Here is a 14822-nt window from a genome sequence, read left to right as displayed (position 1 = left end):
TCTCATTATCATCAACCAATCATTATCATCAACTCTCATCGTTCTTGACCAGTGGCCATGTTGGCAGATGACAGCTGGAGCTTAAAAGATTGGGAAGGCCACAGCTTGTCAACCCCATGTCAAGGAAACAAACTGTTATGTTCCCCATTTCCCCCCACCCCGTGTCAAATCCCACCACCTTGGCACAGGGACCTCATGTTATGAAAACAGCAAAAGGGGTTGCAGAACACACACAACATATATATATATATATATATATTTAAAACAAGCAGCTATCCAAACCGCTGGATGACTGCCGACACGCTTGAAGAGCCCAGGAGAGACTGCAGGCAAAGTCACTCTTGAAATTACACACTACAGCCAAATTAAAAATAGAACTTTAATTTTTTTTTATTGAAAACCAAGAGAGCCATGAGATGTGCATTTACTTTGGAAGTGAAAACAGCACTTTCCCTGGTAGCTCGGGGTCCTACTTGTAAGAATTTGCCTTGTGCTTCGGTAGGAAAGAAAAACAGTCAGGAACAGGACCTAAAAGCATCTCGCTGCAAGAAGGGGGGAAAAAGGAGAGGGAAAAACACATTTTTGGGATATGGATCTCTTTAGATTCTTCCACTGCTACACCTCTGCAAGAATGTTTTGCGCATGAGATCTCTGCTGTGGAATGAGAACCCCACGCAGGAAGCCAATTGCCGTGACAGAAATCTCCAATGTGTACATACTTAGACTATTGCAAGTTCCCCCCACATCTCTACATGGATCTAGAGCACTGATTCCCAACCTGGGGGGCCTGACCAGCAAGTGAAATGCGAAGTCCGTGCGAGTGGGTCACGGTTTTTCTAAGTCAACCCAAAATAATTATTTTGCTTGAGGTCCTCCGCTGGTGTGATGAACGTCTCTTACAACTTTCTGGTTTGCTGGCATGTATAATGCTAGGCTGACATTTGTAACCACACAACGGAAAGGTTCGAGTCTTACATTTTAACGCTTGCGAACTGCTCTCTGGTGGCTAGCAAAAGTGAGGAAGACCTGAGGCCCAAAATTCATTGGATAGTAACTAAATCTGGACTTATGGGTCACTGGGGGATTGGGAGGTAGGGGGAGGAAATTAAGGATTATGATCACTCTCCTTTTTGCAGTTTCTCCAAAGAGCTCAGAGTGAGTTTTCTTTTTAAACCTCCCAACAACCCTGTGGGGTAGGTTAGGCTGAGAGATCAAGGTCGCCCAACCCAGATTTCACAGCTGAGTGGGGATTTGAGGGTGTGTTTCCCCATATCCAGCCCCAGCACCTGAGCCAACGCAATATGATGGTTCTCAGATCTTGCACTGCTTGGCTAGAAGGGTTTTATTTTGATCTGGGGCAGCAAAGCTTGTTCTTTTCTTCTGCCCCTCTCTACCTACCGAGACAGAGAGAGAGAAAGAGAGAGAGAGATGCTCTGCAGAAGCAGGCACAATCAAAACTGCATTCTCTCAGCTAGGTAAGAATCATCAGACTTTGTTTCCAAGCTTTCTGTAAGCTCCACTTTTGACTGCTGTAATATGCTCTATCTGGGACTGCCCTGGGAGACGACCGAAAAGCCTCAGCCGGTGACTTCTCATCTCCTTGTAGATAGGAAGCCATTCAGCCTGTGTGGAATCAGCTGCACTGATGTATGCTCCACAGGCTGAGACCTGGAGACCTGGCCTGGTTCTGCATCCATCTCCAGGGCAGCCTGCACTCTGTTCTCCTCCGCCCTCCCTTCTCTGCACGACTGACACAGTTCTGCACTTTTAACACGCACAGAGAACTGCCACCGTTGGGCCCCAAAGGCAAAGTCAGAACCTGTTACCTGATCTTAATCCAGTCACCCACATTGTGGCTTGCCATTAAGGTCTCCAGGTAGTCCCGGCCCACGTAGTAAGGAGGCCTCTCGTTAATTCGCTGAGGCAGGCGCTCCAGTAAGCCGGCTGGAATATACCTGTCCAAAGCAAAGGGGGGGATGGGATTGTAAGACCTGTAATAAACTCATTTTCTATGGGAGTAGCGAGATATCCTCATCACCGCCTTGATGTTTTTTGTTTATTGATTGATTATCCTCACAACAACCCTGCGAGGTAGGTTATGCTGAGAGGCTGATTGGCCCCCAAAGTCACCCAGTGAGCTTCGTGGCCGAGTGAGGAATTTGAACCCTGGTCTCCCAGTCCGAAACTCTAACCGCTACACCACGTGGGCGTATGTGCATCCCACAAGGAGATAATATTAACAAAATTAAAAAACCCTCACCCATAGTAAGTCTGCTCCTAGGTATTTGGTTAGGTTTATGAGATTCGTACATCCCTTTCCCACCAACTCCCAAAGCGATTTACAATCAAAATAAAACTCAGAAACATTATTAACAACAGGATTTAACATAACAGTTGTTATCACTGGCACTGCCAAAATGCCCCGGGGAAAACACACATATTTGCCTGGCACCGAAATGATGACACAGCTGGGATCAGGCGGGACTCCAGACAACATCAGCTTCATTGCAGCAGGCTTGCTGAATCCGGTTCACAGCCTCTGGCCCAGATGCTTAAGAACCTAAGAAGAGCCTGCTGGATCAGGCCAGTGGCCCACCTAGTCCAGCACCCTGTTCTCAGTGGCCAGCCAGACGCCCATTATGGGAAGCCCGCGAGCAGGACCCAAGTCCAAGAGCAACTCTCCCCTCCTGTGGTTCCCAGTTGCTGACATTCACAAGCACACTGGCTCCGATCGTGGCCTAACCCCATCTATTTTAAAATATATGCACCAGACTCTCTAAAGCCACAGAAATGGCTATGCACAGGGATTTCCTGCAGCAAATCACTCTTAGCAGCAACAAAATGAGACATAAGACATGACCATTTGTTGCAGAATCCAGCCTTCTCTTGACACAAGATTTCAAGCAGCACAGAATACCATTTCACGACAACCAACTCTAACATCACTGCTCCAGTTTTACCCTGTGAACTGACATAAGCCCTCTACAGCAGTGGTTCCCACCCTTTTGGGTATGATGACCCCAAGTCCAAATTTACTTGTGATGCTAACCCATCGATTAACTTTGAACCCTAAGACTTTAGCTGCTGTCAGTTTCATGCATTTTACCCAGAAGTTTGCTTTTTTAAAAACCATTACTTATTATTATTTAATAATAATAATAATATCCTGCACCTTCCTTCAAAAGAGCCCAGGGTGACAAATATCTCAATACTAAAACAATACAATTAAAAATTCTAAAATTAGTTAAAGACAGCCTTCTAAAAACAATCTTCTAAAACCAGTTAAAAAAATCCTAAAAGCAATCGTCTAAACTAGTAATTTCAGAATTGCCAGGGACTTGAGGCATCAGGCAAAAATTTACTTAATGTGGAATTGGTTGAAATATTTACAGCATGTACAAAGTTATTCACAGTTTTATTATCATTTGCAAAAAAAAAAGTTTGAAGAGGTATTTATCATACCTGTTAAGGATTACAAGCAGTAAATATTTTGGCTTTAGTTATGAAGCTCAGGCTTTGTGACCTGCTTGTGGGTCTGGGAAAAGCTGCTCCAGAGAAACCCGAAGCCAGCTGTTACTACCACGTGGCGGGAAAGACAAAAATGCAGGAATTCAGCTCGGTGTGAGGAGGAAGAGGAGCTGGTACCTGCACAGAAAGGACAGCCACTCCAGCATGAACTTCCTGGTTTTCTCCACGCCTTGGGTGTCCGATCCCCAGTGCTCCAAGCCATAGTTGGTGAAGTCTTTAAGGATGCCGAGCCGCTCGCCTGACGAGATGTCCCAGTGCCGCTGCTCTTTGATTTCAGTGAAGATCCAAGGCTTGATCAGCGCCCCCCTGTGGCCAGGAAGAACAACTACTATGAGAAAATGATGACGCCAACCAGAGTCTGCAAGGGCGTGCATATGGAAATGCTCAACTGTGGGGAGTGGCCGGCTAAGGACATAAGGAGAGCCTGGCCGCTGGATCCAGCCAAAGGCCCATCTAGTCCTGTACTGGAACAACTTGCGCACTAGGAACTATCCATGGTGCTGAAACACTTAAGCTGCCTTGCCCTACGAGCACCAGAGCAGAACCACCTGCTGGGTGAGGCCGGTGGCACATCTAGTCCATCCTTCTGTTCTCACAGTGGCCAACCAGATGCCCATTATGGGAAGCCCGCAAGCAAGACCTGAGTATAACAGACTCTCCCCTCCTGCAGTTTCCAGCAACTGGTATTCAGAAGCAGACTGCCTCCGGTTGTGGAGTTAAGAGCACAGCTATCATGGCTACAAGCAGTTCAGAGCCTTATCCTACATGTATTTATCTAATGCTCTTTTGAAGCCATCACAAGTGGAGGAGAGCGCTACTGCACTTGCGTGCTTCCCATTGGTTGGCCACTTTGAGAACAGGATGCTGGACTAGATGCGCCGCTGGCCTCACCCAGCAGGACTCTTCTTACGTTCATGCAAAAAGAAGCATCATGAATAGGAAGATCTCCATCACAGGGAACATATTTTCCCTGCTCTTATGTAACAGGGTAGTTTCTCCTCCAGGCCATCACAAAGAAAAGGAGGAAAAGACACTTGCCGAGCAATCATAATCCCTGAAACTCCGGTCTGCATGGCTTGATTAGCATCTTCGAAAGACAAGATATCGCCATTTCCTGTCACAAAAGAAAGAATAATCCGTGGAGTTACCAAACAATCTCTAACACTTCAGATGTTACAAGCACATTCAGGCAGCACAAGATGTAAGCATTAAATAAGGGACCTATTTATTGGAAGGCGTTTCTTCGCCCTGAACGTACTTCCTTGAGCACCCCAGAATCCTTGTGTCGAGAGGAAAGGGGCACAAGTATAGGAAGGGTGTGTGTTCCAAGACAGCGCAGGCATGGCCATTGCTAGAGACGAAGAGGCGAGTTTTCGGAAGAACGTTGAAATAGGGAGGAACGGCACCTTGACAGAGAGAGGGAGGCAGATCCGTCCCGAGTGGTCCGAGGCTAAAGCTGCAGCAAGGGGCACCCAAAAATATCTCGTCTGTGCCAGATTCAGCACAAACGGAGCACAATGCTGAAGGGCTGAAACCAGCACACAGACAGGACAGAGCCACCTACCAAAAAGAGGCATCGGGCTGGCAATTTTCGCACACTCCGCAATGTATTCCCAGTTTGCTGCCTTTGTGTACCGCTGTTCCCTCGATCGGCCGTGAAGCTGACAGGGTCGGAAAAGACAACAAGGTAAGGTCTCTACTTAAAAGGCTTGTTGAAAGAGGAAGGTCTTCAGTAGGTGCTGAAAAAACAACTGAGATGGCGCCTGGCTAATATTCAAAGGGAAGGAATTCCACATGGTAGGTGCTGCCACACTAAAGGTCCGTTTCCTATATTGTGCAGAACGAACCTCCTGATAAGATGGTATCTGCAGGAGGCCCTCACCTGCAGAGCGCAGTGATTGACTGGGTATATAAGGGGTCAGACGGTCTTTCAGGTATCCTGGTCCCGAGCTGTACAGGGCTTTGTATGCCAAAACTAGAACCTTGAACTTGGCCCGGTAGCAAATGGGCAGCCAGTGCAATTCTTTCAGCAGCACCCTAACCCTAACCCTCACCTGCAGAGCGCAGTGAATGGCAGTGAATTAAGGAGATATACAACAGGGGTGGGGGGGTGTGGCAAGATGAATACAGGCATACCCCGCTTAACGTCGCTTCACTTAAAGTAGCCTCGCTATAACGTACATGCTCCATAAGTCCCCATACCCCGCTTAATGTTCGCGCGCTTCGCAATAACGTACATTTTATTGGCATGACGCCACTGCCATCTAGTGGTGATTGCATGCAGTACAAGTGAAGACAATTGCCTCACTTAAAGTATATTTTCGCTTAAAATATACTCTCTGGTCCCATTGCGAATGTTAAAGCGGGGTATGCCTGTAAATTAAAACCTGGCTAGCCGCTGCTGGAGACAAGATGCTGGGGGTAGATGGAGCCACTTTAGTTTAGTCAAGATTTTTTTAAAAAAATGTTGCTACTTATCCAAATGTAGCACAAGGAAGGCTACTGTACCGTAACCATAGAGGCGCCCCATTCACGGAGGTTAGGAATGAGTTTGTGGGCCAGGTTGGCTCTCTCTTGCACCCCAGTCCGGATCTTCACAGTCAGGGGGACATCCAATACCTGGCAAAGAAAAGAGGACAGCAAGGCAGGCAAAGTGGGCGCCGGAAGCTGATTGGGAAGAGGGAGAGGGAATCTGCTCTTCGCCCAAATCTTTCATCAAAGGCTTCTTCAAGTATAGAACATAAGAAGCTGCCTTATATATAGTCAGACCATTGGTCCACCTAGCTCAATATTGCCTACACTGACTGGCAGCAGCTCTCCAACTTTTTTCGGTCAGCGGCAGAGAACCTGCTTTGCACGTGGGAGGTCCCAGGCACAATCCCTGATGGCATCTCCAGGTAAGGCTGGGAGAGACCCCTGCCTTGAAACCCTACAGAGCTGTTGCCAGTAAACAACACCGACCTAGATGGACCCATGGCTTGACTTGGTATTAGGCAGCCTCCCATGTTCATCTCGCACGGGCCCCTGGACATATGCATCATATATTGCACCGCTGATAAACGCCCAAAGCCTGCGGACGATGTGAAGCTACGCAAAGACAAGTTGCAGTCACAGGAGGCAGCAGCACAGGGAACAGAAAGGCAGAGGAAAGCCAGCAGCATGGGCAGGAGCCAGCCAAGAAATATCCCCCCACCCAGACTGTCACAGGCCTGGCCGAATGAGGGTGGAGTGGTGAGATGGGAGAATCGGACTTTGAATGGGCTGACGCTTCCCCGTTGAGCCACCAAGTGCGCAGGACTCTGAGAATTCTTGAGCCACCGAGCGCACAGGACTCTGAGAATCTCGTCCTGGACAACGACAGTTCTGCCCCTGAAGCTCCGGTTACCTATGAGGAGGCTCAGCCCACTCAGGCAGTTGCCATCCTTCCTGAAGGGCCCCTCTCTCAGATGAGGAGGGTCCTGGTGAGGCACAGCGGCGGCCCTTGCCTTGCTCATGGAAGCACCAGCGCTGGCTAGAACGACACGCCCCAACAGCTCCCCTGAGGTGAAGCTCTCAGGCGAGCGCATGCTCCCAGCAGCGACACTCAGTTTATTTATTTATTATTTGATTTATATCCTGCCCTTCCTCCCAGCAGGAGCCCAGGACGGCAAACAAAAGCACTAAAAACACTTTAAAACATCATAAAAAGACTTTAAACAAAACATCTTTAAAAAAGTTTTTTAAAAAACCTTCCAAAACATCTTCTGGGGAAAAAAAAAAGATTTAAAAAAGTTTTTTAAAAAGTTTTAAGAACATATTAAAAAGCCATTCCAACACGGACACAGACTGGGATAAGGTCTCTACTTAAAAGGCTTGTTGAAAGAGGAAGGTCTTCAGCAGGAGCCTAAAAGATAACAGAGATGGTGCCTGCCTCATATTCAAGGGGAGGGAATTTCAAAGGGTCGGTGCCACCACACTAAAGGTCCATTTCCTCTGTTGTGCAGAATGGACCTCCTGATAAGATGGTATCTGCAGGAGGCCCTCACCTGCAGAGCGCAGCGATCAACTGGGTGTATATGGGGTGAGAGGGTATTTCAGGTATCCTGGTCCCGAGCTGTATAGGGCCTTATACACAAAAGCCAAAACGTTGAACTTGGTCCGGTAGCAAATGGGCAGCCAGTGGGCAGCAAGTTCACGCAAGCAGGGTGCCCGCCCAGCCTTACTTAAGCAGGGTGAGTGGGCAAGACTAGTTGCTGCGAAAGTGCAGTGTTAGTCAAGTAACGAACCCTGTGCGACCTGTAAGCTGATTCATGAAGCGCTCTGAACTGAAACCTCTTAATAAACCTATTAAAGAAAAGCTCAGCTCCTCGTCCATGACTGACTTCAGGACATCGACTTACGTAGTTCATGCCTCGGACGATCTGTTCGAACTTGTTGGTACGGTTCATTAATCCACAGCCTCCTCCCTGGGAAGAGAAAAGAGAGGAGGGAAGATCACACAGGGGGGCGGGGGAAGCACACACAATCGCAGAACTGGTTTCAACTCTTGATGGTCTTGGCTACTGGTTCACTGGCTTGTACGTAAGAGATGGGAGAGACGTCAACGCCATCTAGCTCAGTATTGTCTGCACTGACTGGCAGCCACTCTCCAGGATTTCAGGCAGGAGATATTCCCAGCTCTGCCTGGAGATGCCACTGAGGATTGAACCTTACAATCTGAATTCTGTGGCAGGATACAATAAAATACAATACACAAGGAACAAAAGAACCAATTAAAAATACAATTAAAAATCTTACAGAATCTAGCACTGTTCATTACAACCGCTAAAATGGGCAGAAAAATCATTAAGATGTCTGCCAAGATTTTCAAGCGATCCTGGGTGCGTGCATGTAGGTTGGGAGCCGCTGCTTTCACAAGCGCTAGGATGCTTGAAGGATTCAATGGGCTACCTTGTTATAGATGAGGTCAATTGGGCAGCCAACATTAATGTCCACAAAGTCCACTTCGATCGTCCTGTTCAGAAGCTCAGCGCATTTGGTCAGGGTGTCCGGAAAGGCTCCTTCCAGCTGCAGAGGGGCAGGGTGAAGAGAGGCACCAAACTCACAGAAGCAGCTTATGCGCCAAACTCTAACCATGCTATTTATTTACAAGGCCCTTAACATTTTGGGTCCAGGACATCTTAAGGACCGCCTGATCCCTTACATCCCTGCCCAGATCACTGGGATCTTTGGGGGGGGTCTCTGTTGGTGGTCCCCCATGGCTCAGATGCACGGCTCCTAACGACTAATAGCCGTGCTCTCAGTGTTGTGGGCAGAGCTTGGAAAAGTTACTTTTTTAAACGACAACTCCCATCCACCCAATCCACTGGCCACGCTGGCTGTGGCCGATGGGAGTTGTCGTTCAAAAAAGTAACTTTTCCAAGCTCTGCGGGCCCCGAGCCTGTGAGATTAGGCAGGCACCCCTCCTTGCTGAACGCCAGGCGCACGAGAACCACTTCCCTATTCCAGCAGGCAAGTGCTGCGGCTTCTGTTTGGTCTCACGCCAATTTCCCTGTTTTACTCCGTCTGGTTTCTTTTTATGCATGCTGCTTAGAAAAGCAAACAATTAAGCAGCAACGGAAACGCCTCAGATAAATAAATAACTACTGTCTAACTCGCCTTTTTGAGGTTCGCACCCCACTCGAGGTGGCTTACATAAGTTGAAGCCACGATCAAAATAAATCGTTACCAGTAAAATACGATAAAGAAAAAGCCATGCCAGGGTTAAACTATGATTTGGCATAAACTGCACATCTGCTGGAGCTGGCAACTGCCTCCGCTTAAGATGGCTTTTAAACAGGGATTCCCGGCCTATTAAGACCGATTTGTCTTTTAAGGAGGAGACCAGCCTGGTACCATTTACTGGCCAGAGGCAGGGGTCCTGGGACTGCGGTGGAAAAAGGAAGCACATCCTGACCTTTGCCACTAGCCAGGGGGACAGGGGCTACTAAGAGGATGCACACAATAGCATCCAGGAAGAACATGGCAATGAGAGGAAGGTCAGCCGGGCCCCCTCCATCGGCAGCAAGGGGAAACGTGAGCCACAGAAGGAGCAACTGCTTCAGTTCTTGCTTTGCTGTTCCCTCCTCATTCATCCCCCCCCCCACTTTTGGACCATCCCTCAGGCAGGGTCCGTCTTCAATCTACCTGGACGCCAAAGAGATCCTCCGTGTGGTGCCGCTTCAGCAGTGCCCACTCAGACGACTGCCCCTGAAGCAAATTCGTACAAACAGCCATCTCCCCACAGGTGACGTCTGCTCCGTATCGCTTGCATATTCGCCGGAAAGGAAGGTTGCCACACTGAAATCCACGGGAGAGATAGGAGGACAGAGCTATTTTTTATGCAAGTCGCTTAGAAATGCGTATGATTAAGAGGGTACATAAATGTTTTAAATAAAAATAAATACAAATTATTAATATTATTATAGACTTGTTAGTCGTTTGTTACCTGAAGGTCTCCAAGCAGGTTGTGACATATTTAAAAACATAAATGCAAATACATTATACTATAAAACCGAAACAACCCCCATGGCAGGCACAAGAAGGTAGTGTGCTGGCCGAGCAACAATTCATCACCCTTTTAGGCTGCAATTCGATACACGTCTACTCAGAAGTAAGATCCACTGCGTTCAGTGGGACTTAATTCAAGGTAAGTGTGTACTGGATTGCAGCCTCAGTCTATCAAAAGCCTGGGGGGAAAAGTTAAGTCTATCTGGCACCAAAAAGATGTCAACAAAGATATCAAGAGGACCTTGCTGGGGAGAATGTTCCACAGACAGGGGGCACCACTGAAAGGGCCCTCTGCCTTGGCACTGCCCTCCAAGAAGCCTTCCCCAAGAGGGCAGACATGGAAAAAGACTTAGGGGTCCTGGGTAGGTTCATATTGGGGAATTCCGAGTGTTTCTCATGCTGTGATGGCCTGCAGAGCAAGCAGCGAGTCTACTCACCGTTGTTAAAGGAGCTAAATAAAGTTTGTCACGGAGATCCAGCTGCAAAACAAAAATTATTTATTTATTAAGTGTTATATACTGCCCTTCCCGCCAGAAGGCGGCAGCAAGGGGAAGGCCACACTACCTGAGTTCTTATGTCTCCAGTGAAAGGAGTTTAGGCTGTGGGGCTGGGAAAAGCCCCTCCTCTTGAGAAGCTGCTGTCAGTCAGACCAGGCAATACCAGGCTAGGCAGACCAATTGCCCGAATCGGTAGGAGCTAGCTTCAAGCGCCACGATCTGCAGCTACGCTTTCGTCCTGTTAGGCAGGACAGGCAACAGCAGGCACTGAGACCGTGACCTTCCACGTGCCAAGAACTCTGTTGGTCTTGGAAGGAAGGAAGCTCCTAGCATCTCCAGTTCAAAGGAGTTCAGGTTGTGGGGCTGGGAAAAGGCCCCCCTTGACTGAAATCTTGGGAGACTTGCTGCGACTTAGAAGACGGCTTGCCTCCCAGGCTCCTCGAGTCCTTTTTCTCAACTTAACACAGCCCTTGACTCCGCTCACCTTTTTCCTCTCGCACGGTCTCAATTTCACAAGATCTTCATCCGTCACGGGGCCAGCCATTTTGAGAGCAGGTTCCACCGGGGCCGCTGGCTGACTTGGACTCTCCGCATCCTCCAAGGCGGGTCCTTCTTCCGGTGACAAACAGGCGACTTCTGCCACCTCCTCTCCTGCAGCTCTGAGATCCACGACTCCTTCGGAAGCAGAAGAGTTTGTGATCTCGCTCTGCCTTGCTTGGCTCCCAGACCCCCTCGCGTGGTTGGGCTTAGCTAAGCGACAAAGGTACGCGCCGGACTTGTCAAAAGGAAATTTCTTTTTGCGCAGCTGCTGCTGGAGTTCTTTGCCAAGGCTGTTCTTCACCACCGCCGGCTTCCCTTCCTGCTGCTTCAAAACGCTTTCGTTGACCATGTTCTCGTAGTTCTCGCCCAGGTGGGCTCCAGCAAACCGGCAGGTGACCCCGTACATGCACTTGCCAAATGTCTTGAAGAGCACGCAGCGGTTTCCGAGGTCCGGCAGCTTTGTGGCCATATAGTCTTTGATGCTGTGCAGGAAACGGCAGCGGGAGCCATAGAAGCATTTATCGGCTCGCTCCTTCAGTGAGAGAAAGAGTCCCACCATTTTTAATATATTATTATTATTTATTACATTTCTATACCGCCCCATAGCCGAAGCTCTCTGGGCGGTTTACAACAATTAAAAACATTACAAACAAATATACACATTTAAAAACACTTAAAAAAAAAACAATTTAAAAATGCATCCTAAAATGCCTGGAAGAAGAGAAGACATGATACAAACAAATCACAATGCATGCTCAATAAACAGCGAGAATTATATAACCTCTCCACAAACTTTGTGCAAACAAATAATGGTGAATGCTCAAACAACAGCTTGTCTGGAAGTGATGAGGTTTTGACTGCATTCTTGAGTCCTGCTAGATTATTTTAAAATGGCATTCCAGTTCCAGGTCATGCCCTGGTCATCTCTACCCCCCAGACTTTTTCTCTGGGCTCCCCTCAATCCCCACGTCTACTCAGCACTCTGCGGCAAACGTCATTCCTTTGGGGAAGGGCCATAGCTCAGTGGTACAGCATCTGCCTTGCATGCAAGCTTCAATTGCCAATTGAACGGGGCGAGACTGTGCTCGGACCATCAAGGGGCAAGCTTTCCCGCCTGCCTTGCCCCACCCCTCTGCCTGGCCCTTATCAGGAGGAGCTGCAGACTGAGATGTGCTGCTGTTTTGCCCCCTGCTCTTAGTGACATTTTCTGGAGACTTTACCAAGACGATGACTGCTTTTTGTTTTTAGCTGGCGTTGCTTTTCAGAAATGTTATAATCTTGTTGGTTTGAATTCTTGTAGATTGTGTTGTTTTGATTTGTATCTATGCTTTTCAATTTGTGTGTGAGCCGCCTTGGGGACCTTTTTGGCCGAAAGGCAGCCTAGAAATAAACACTAACATAACAATGACATCTGCAGCAGGTAGGGCTGGGGATTGTCTTGTGTCTGAAGCCCTGGAGAGCCACTGCCTGCCAGGGTAGACAGTATTGAGCTACATGGATCAGTGGGTCTGCTTCAGTATAAGACAGCTTCCTTCGGGGACGTCCTTAAATCTCTACAGTTTGCTCCTAGATCCAGCACAAGCTTCTCATCCTCACCTTCAAAGGCCTCCATGGTTTTGCCCCTTGTGCCTGTGTTCTGATATCCTGATACGGTCCTGCCTTCGCTCCTGCAGCTTCATCATCCTCTGACCCCACTCACCATTATTATTATTATTCCACCCACAAGGAGGCCAGGATGGCAAACAAGCGATAAAACATCTTAAAAACAAAACTTCTGTCAAAAATCTGAAAAACAAAATACCTTAAAAATATCTTTAAATTCAAAAAGTAGAAAAAGAGGAAGGCCAAACAAGGGATGGATTGATTCCATACAGGAAGCCGCAGACCTGAACTTACAAGATCTGAACAGGGTGGTTCATGACAGATGCTACTGGAGGTCACTGATTCATAGGGCCACCATAAGTCATAGTCGACTTGGAGGCACATAGCACATGCACATACTGCTTTAAATGTATAATGCAGATGGGGCACTAAGCTGGGCGCCTCCAGAGCACCTCATCCCCACCACACAGGTTTTACCTGGACTACCGAAGGGCACAGGCGGTTCTTCTCATAGTGATTAGGCTTCACACACAGGCGGCTCTTATTCTGCCCTCGGGCCCTCTTCTGTCCCCCAGTCTCCTTTGTGGCTTTGCTTGCCTCTTCCGGCTGGCTTCTTTCTTCGTCCTTGCTTCCAGCTTCTTCCAGCTTCTGCAGTTTGGCAGGAGGCTCTCTCGGGTCTCCACTGTCATCATTCTCTGCGATCGTTCTCTGCACATCGCCATTGTTTTCATTCTTCAGCTCCCCTTCCTGATCGAGGTACACGTGGAACTTTTCTTTTGTAGAGAGGTACCTAGAGGGGGGAAGGGCTGCTCATTAAGATTTGTGACCATACCCCAGAGATAGGGAGCCTTTGGCCTTGCAGATGTTGTCGGACTACAGTTCCCATCAGCCTCTGCAAGCGTGGCCGATAGCTAGGGAGGATGAGAGTTGTAGGCCAGCAACATCCGGAGGGTCAAGGGCTTACCACACATGCCATACCACATCACCCACAAGTGGTGCTTTCTAGAGCCAGCATGGGGGGTTACTCCTATGGAGGGATATCATTGTTGAGCTTTATCTATTTACTGGTATGTTTGTTTTAAATGAGGCTTTTAATAACAAGAGGGGGGGTTGCTATACAGTGACAAAATATTTTCCATACTTCCCCCCCCCATTCAAGTCTACAGAATCCACTGGAAGAATCGGTCTTTTCTCAAACGTCATTTAATTTATTATTATTACATTTATATCCTGCCTTTCCTCCAAGTATCTCAAATGGGATACATGTTTCTCATCCTTCCCATTTTGTCCTCACCACAACCCTGCGAAGTAGTCCAGGCTGCGAGGCAGTGTTTGGCCCGAGGTCACCCACTGAGCTTCATGGCTGAGCGAGGGACACGAACCCAGGTCTCACAGGCCCGAGGCCACACTCTTACCGCTACACCACTCTGGCTCTCAACTCAAGGAGAACCCCCCCCCCAAATTCTCTGAAGTTCAGCGCATTATTATTAATATTATAATTAATGTCATATCATTGTTACGCTATTTCCTAAAAGCAGCTTGTGAGGGAAGGCTATATGGGGGGGTTAAAGGGGGAGTGGAGAGAGTTTTTAAAAGGAGACCATGAAATGGGAGTGTTGGGGGTCTCTGTGGGTGGTTGAAGGGTGGGCAGAACCTGGGGAGGGGGTTATCTAGGGAGGATTTGGGATAGGGGGCTCCCCAATACTCACTGGGCCTTGATAGGGGCCACCCCTGCAGCCTCCATAGCAGTCAGGGGGGGCAAGTCCTTCCCCTCCCCCAGCACCCTTCGCCTTCTGAGCAAGTCAGCAGGGGAGCGTCATCATAGATGCAACGTCCTAGCGCGGCACATCGTGGCTGAGTCTCCCTCCACATACATGCACGCACACATGGGAGGCACTTCCTGGCTAAACCGGAACTGCGTTTCTTCCTAGGTAGAGGAGGGCGGGGTTACCTTAACGCCACCGGAAGCTGCGTCTTGGGAAACGCCGTATAAACAGGAACTGCTCTTCTCCATGTAAAGCACATGGTTTTTCCTCCCTCCCTCTCCGCAAAGAATCCTGGGAACTGTGGTTTTTCTTATGGAAATTGTAGCTCTGGGAGGGGGCAACTACAGTTCCCACAGGATCC

At 48.4% G+C, this 14822-nt stretch overlaps 1 protein-coding gene across 1 annotated transcript; it reads right to left on the bottom strand.

The window, feature by feature from the left end:
- Window positions 1–365: 365 nt before the first annotated feature.
- On the bottom strand, window positions 366–14622 carry DUS3L (dihydrouridine synthase 3 like). The gene is made up of 13 exons (XM_061601390.1): window positions 14405–14622; window positions 13173–13485; window positions 11038–11625; window positions 10494–10535; window positions 9694–9846; window positions 8458–8574; window positions 7908–7973; window positions 6037–6147; window positions 5093–5189; window positions 4567–4642; window positions 3646–3834; window positions 1827–1955; window positions 366–542 (listed from the first exon to the last, which is right to left on the bottom strand). Exons 1-13 carry the CDS (start codon window positions 14437–14439, stop codon window positions 470–472), a joined length of 1989 nt encoding a protein of 662 aa, XP_061457374.1. The 5' UTR covers window positions 14440–14622; the 3' UTR covers window positions 366–469.
- Between the last annotated feature and the right edge of the window lie 200 nt (window positions 14623–14822).

This window comes from Rhineura floridana, chromosome 18 (assembly GCF_030035675.1).
Source record: "Rhineura floridana isolate rRhiFlo1 chromosome 18, rRhiFlo1.hap2, whole genome shotgun sequence".
NCBI lineage: Eukaryota > Metazoa > Chordata > Lepidosauria > Squamata > Rhineuridae > Rhineura > Rhineura floridana.
This window is presented reverse-complemented; position numbering and strand designations above follow the sequence as displayed.

Coding starts and splice junctions, on each gene's coding strand:
- DUS3L (XM_061601390.1), bottom strand. CDS start 14,439: ATGGAGGCTGCAGGGGTGGCCCCTATCAAGGCCCA. Junction 10,536..11,037: donor GACCGTGCGAGAGGAAAAAG/GTGAGCGGAGTC, acceptor TTTGTTTTGCAG/CTGGATCTCCGTGACAAACT. Junction 6,148..7,907: donor TCGTCCGAGGCATGAACTAC/GTAAGTCGATGT, acceptor TTTCTTTGCCAG/GTATTGGATGTCCCCCTGAC.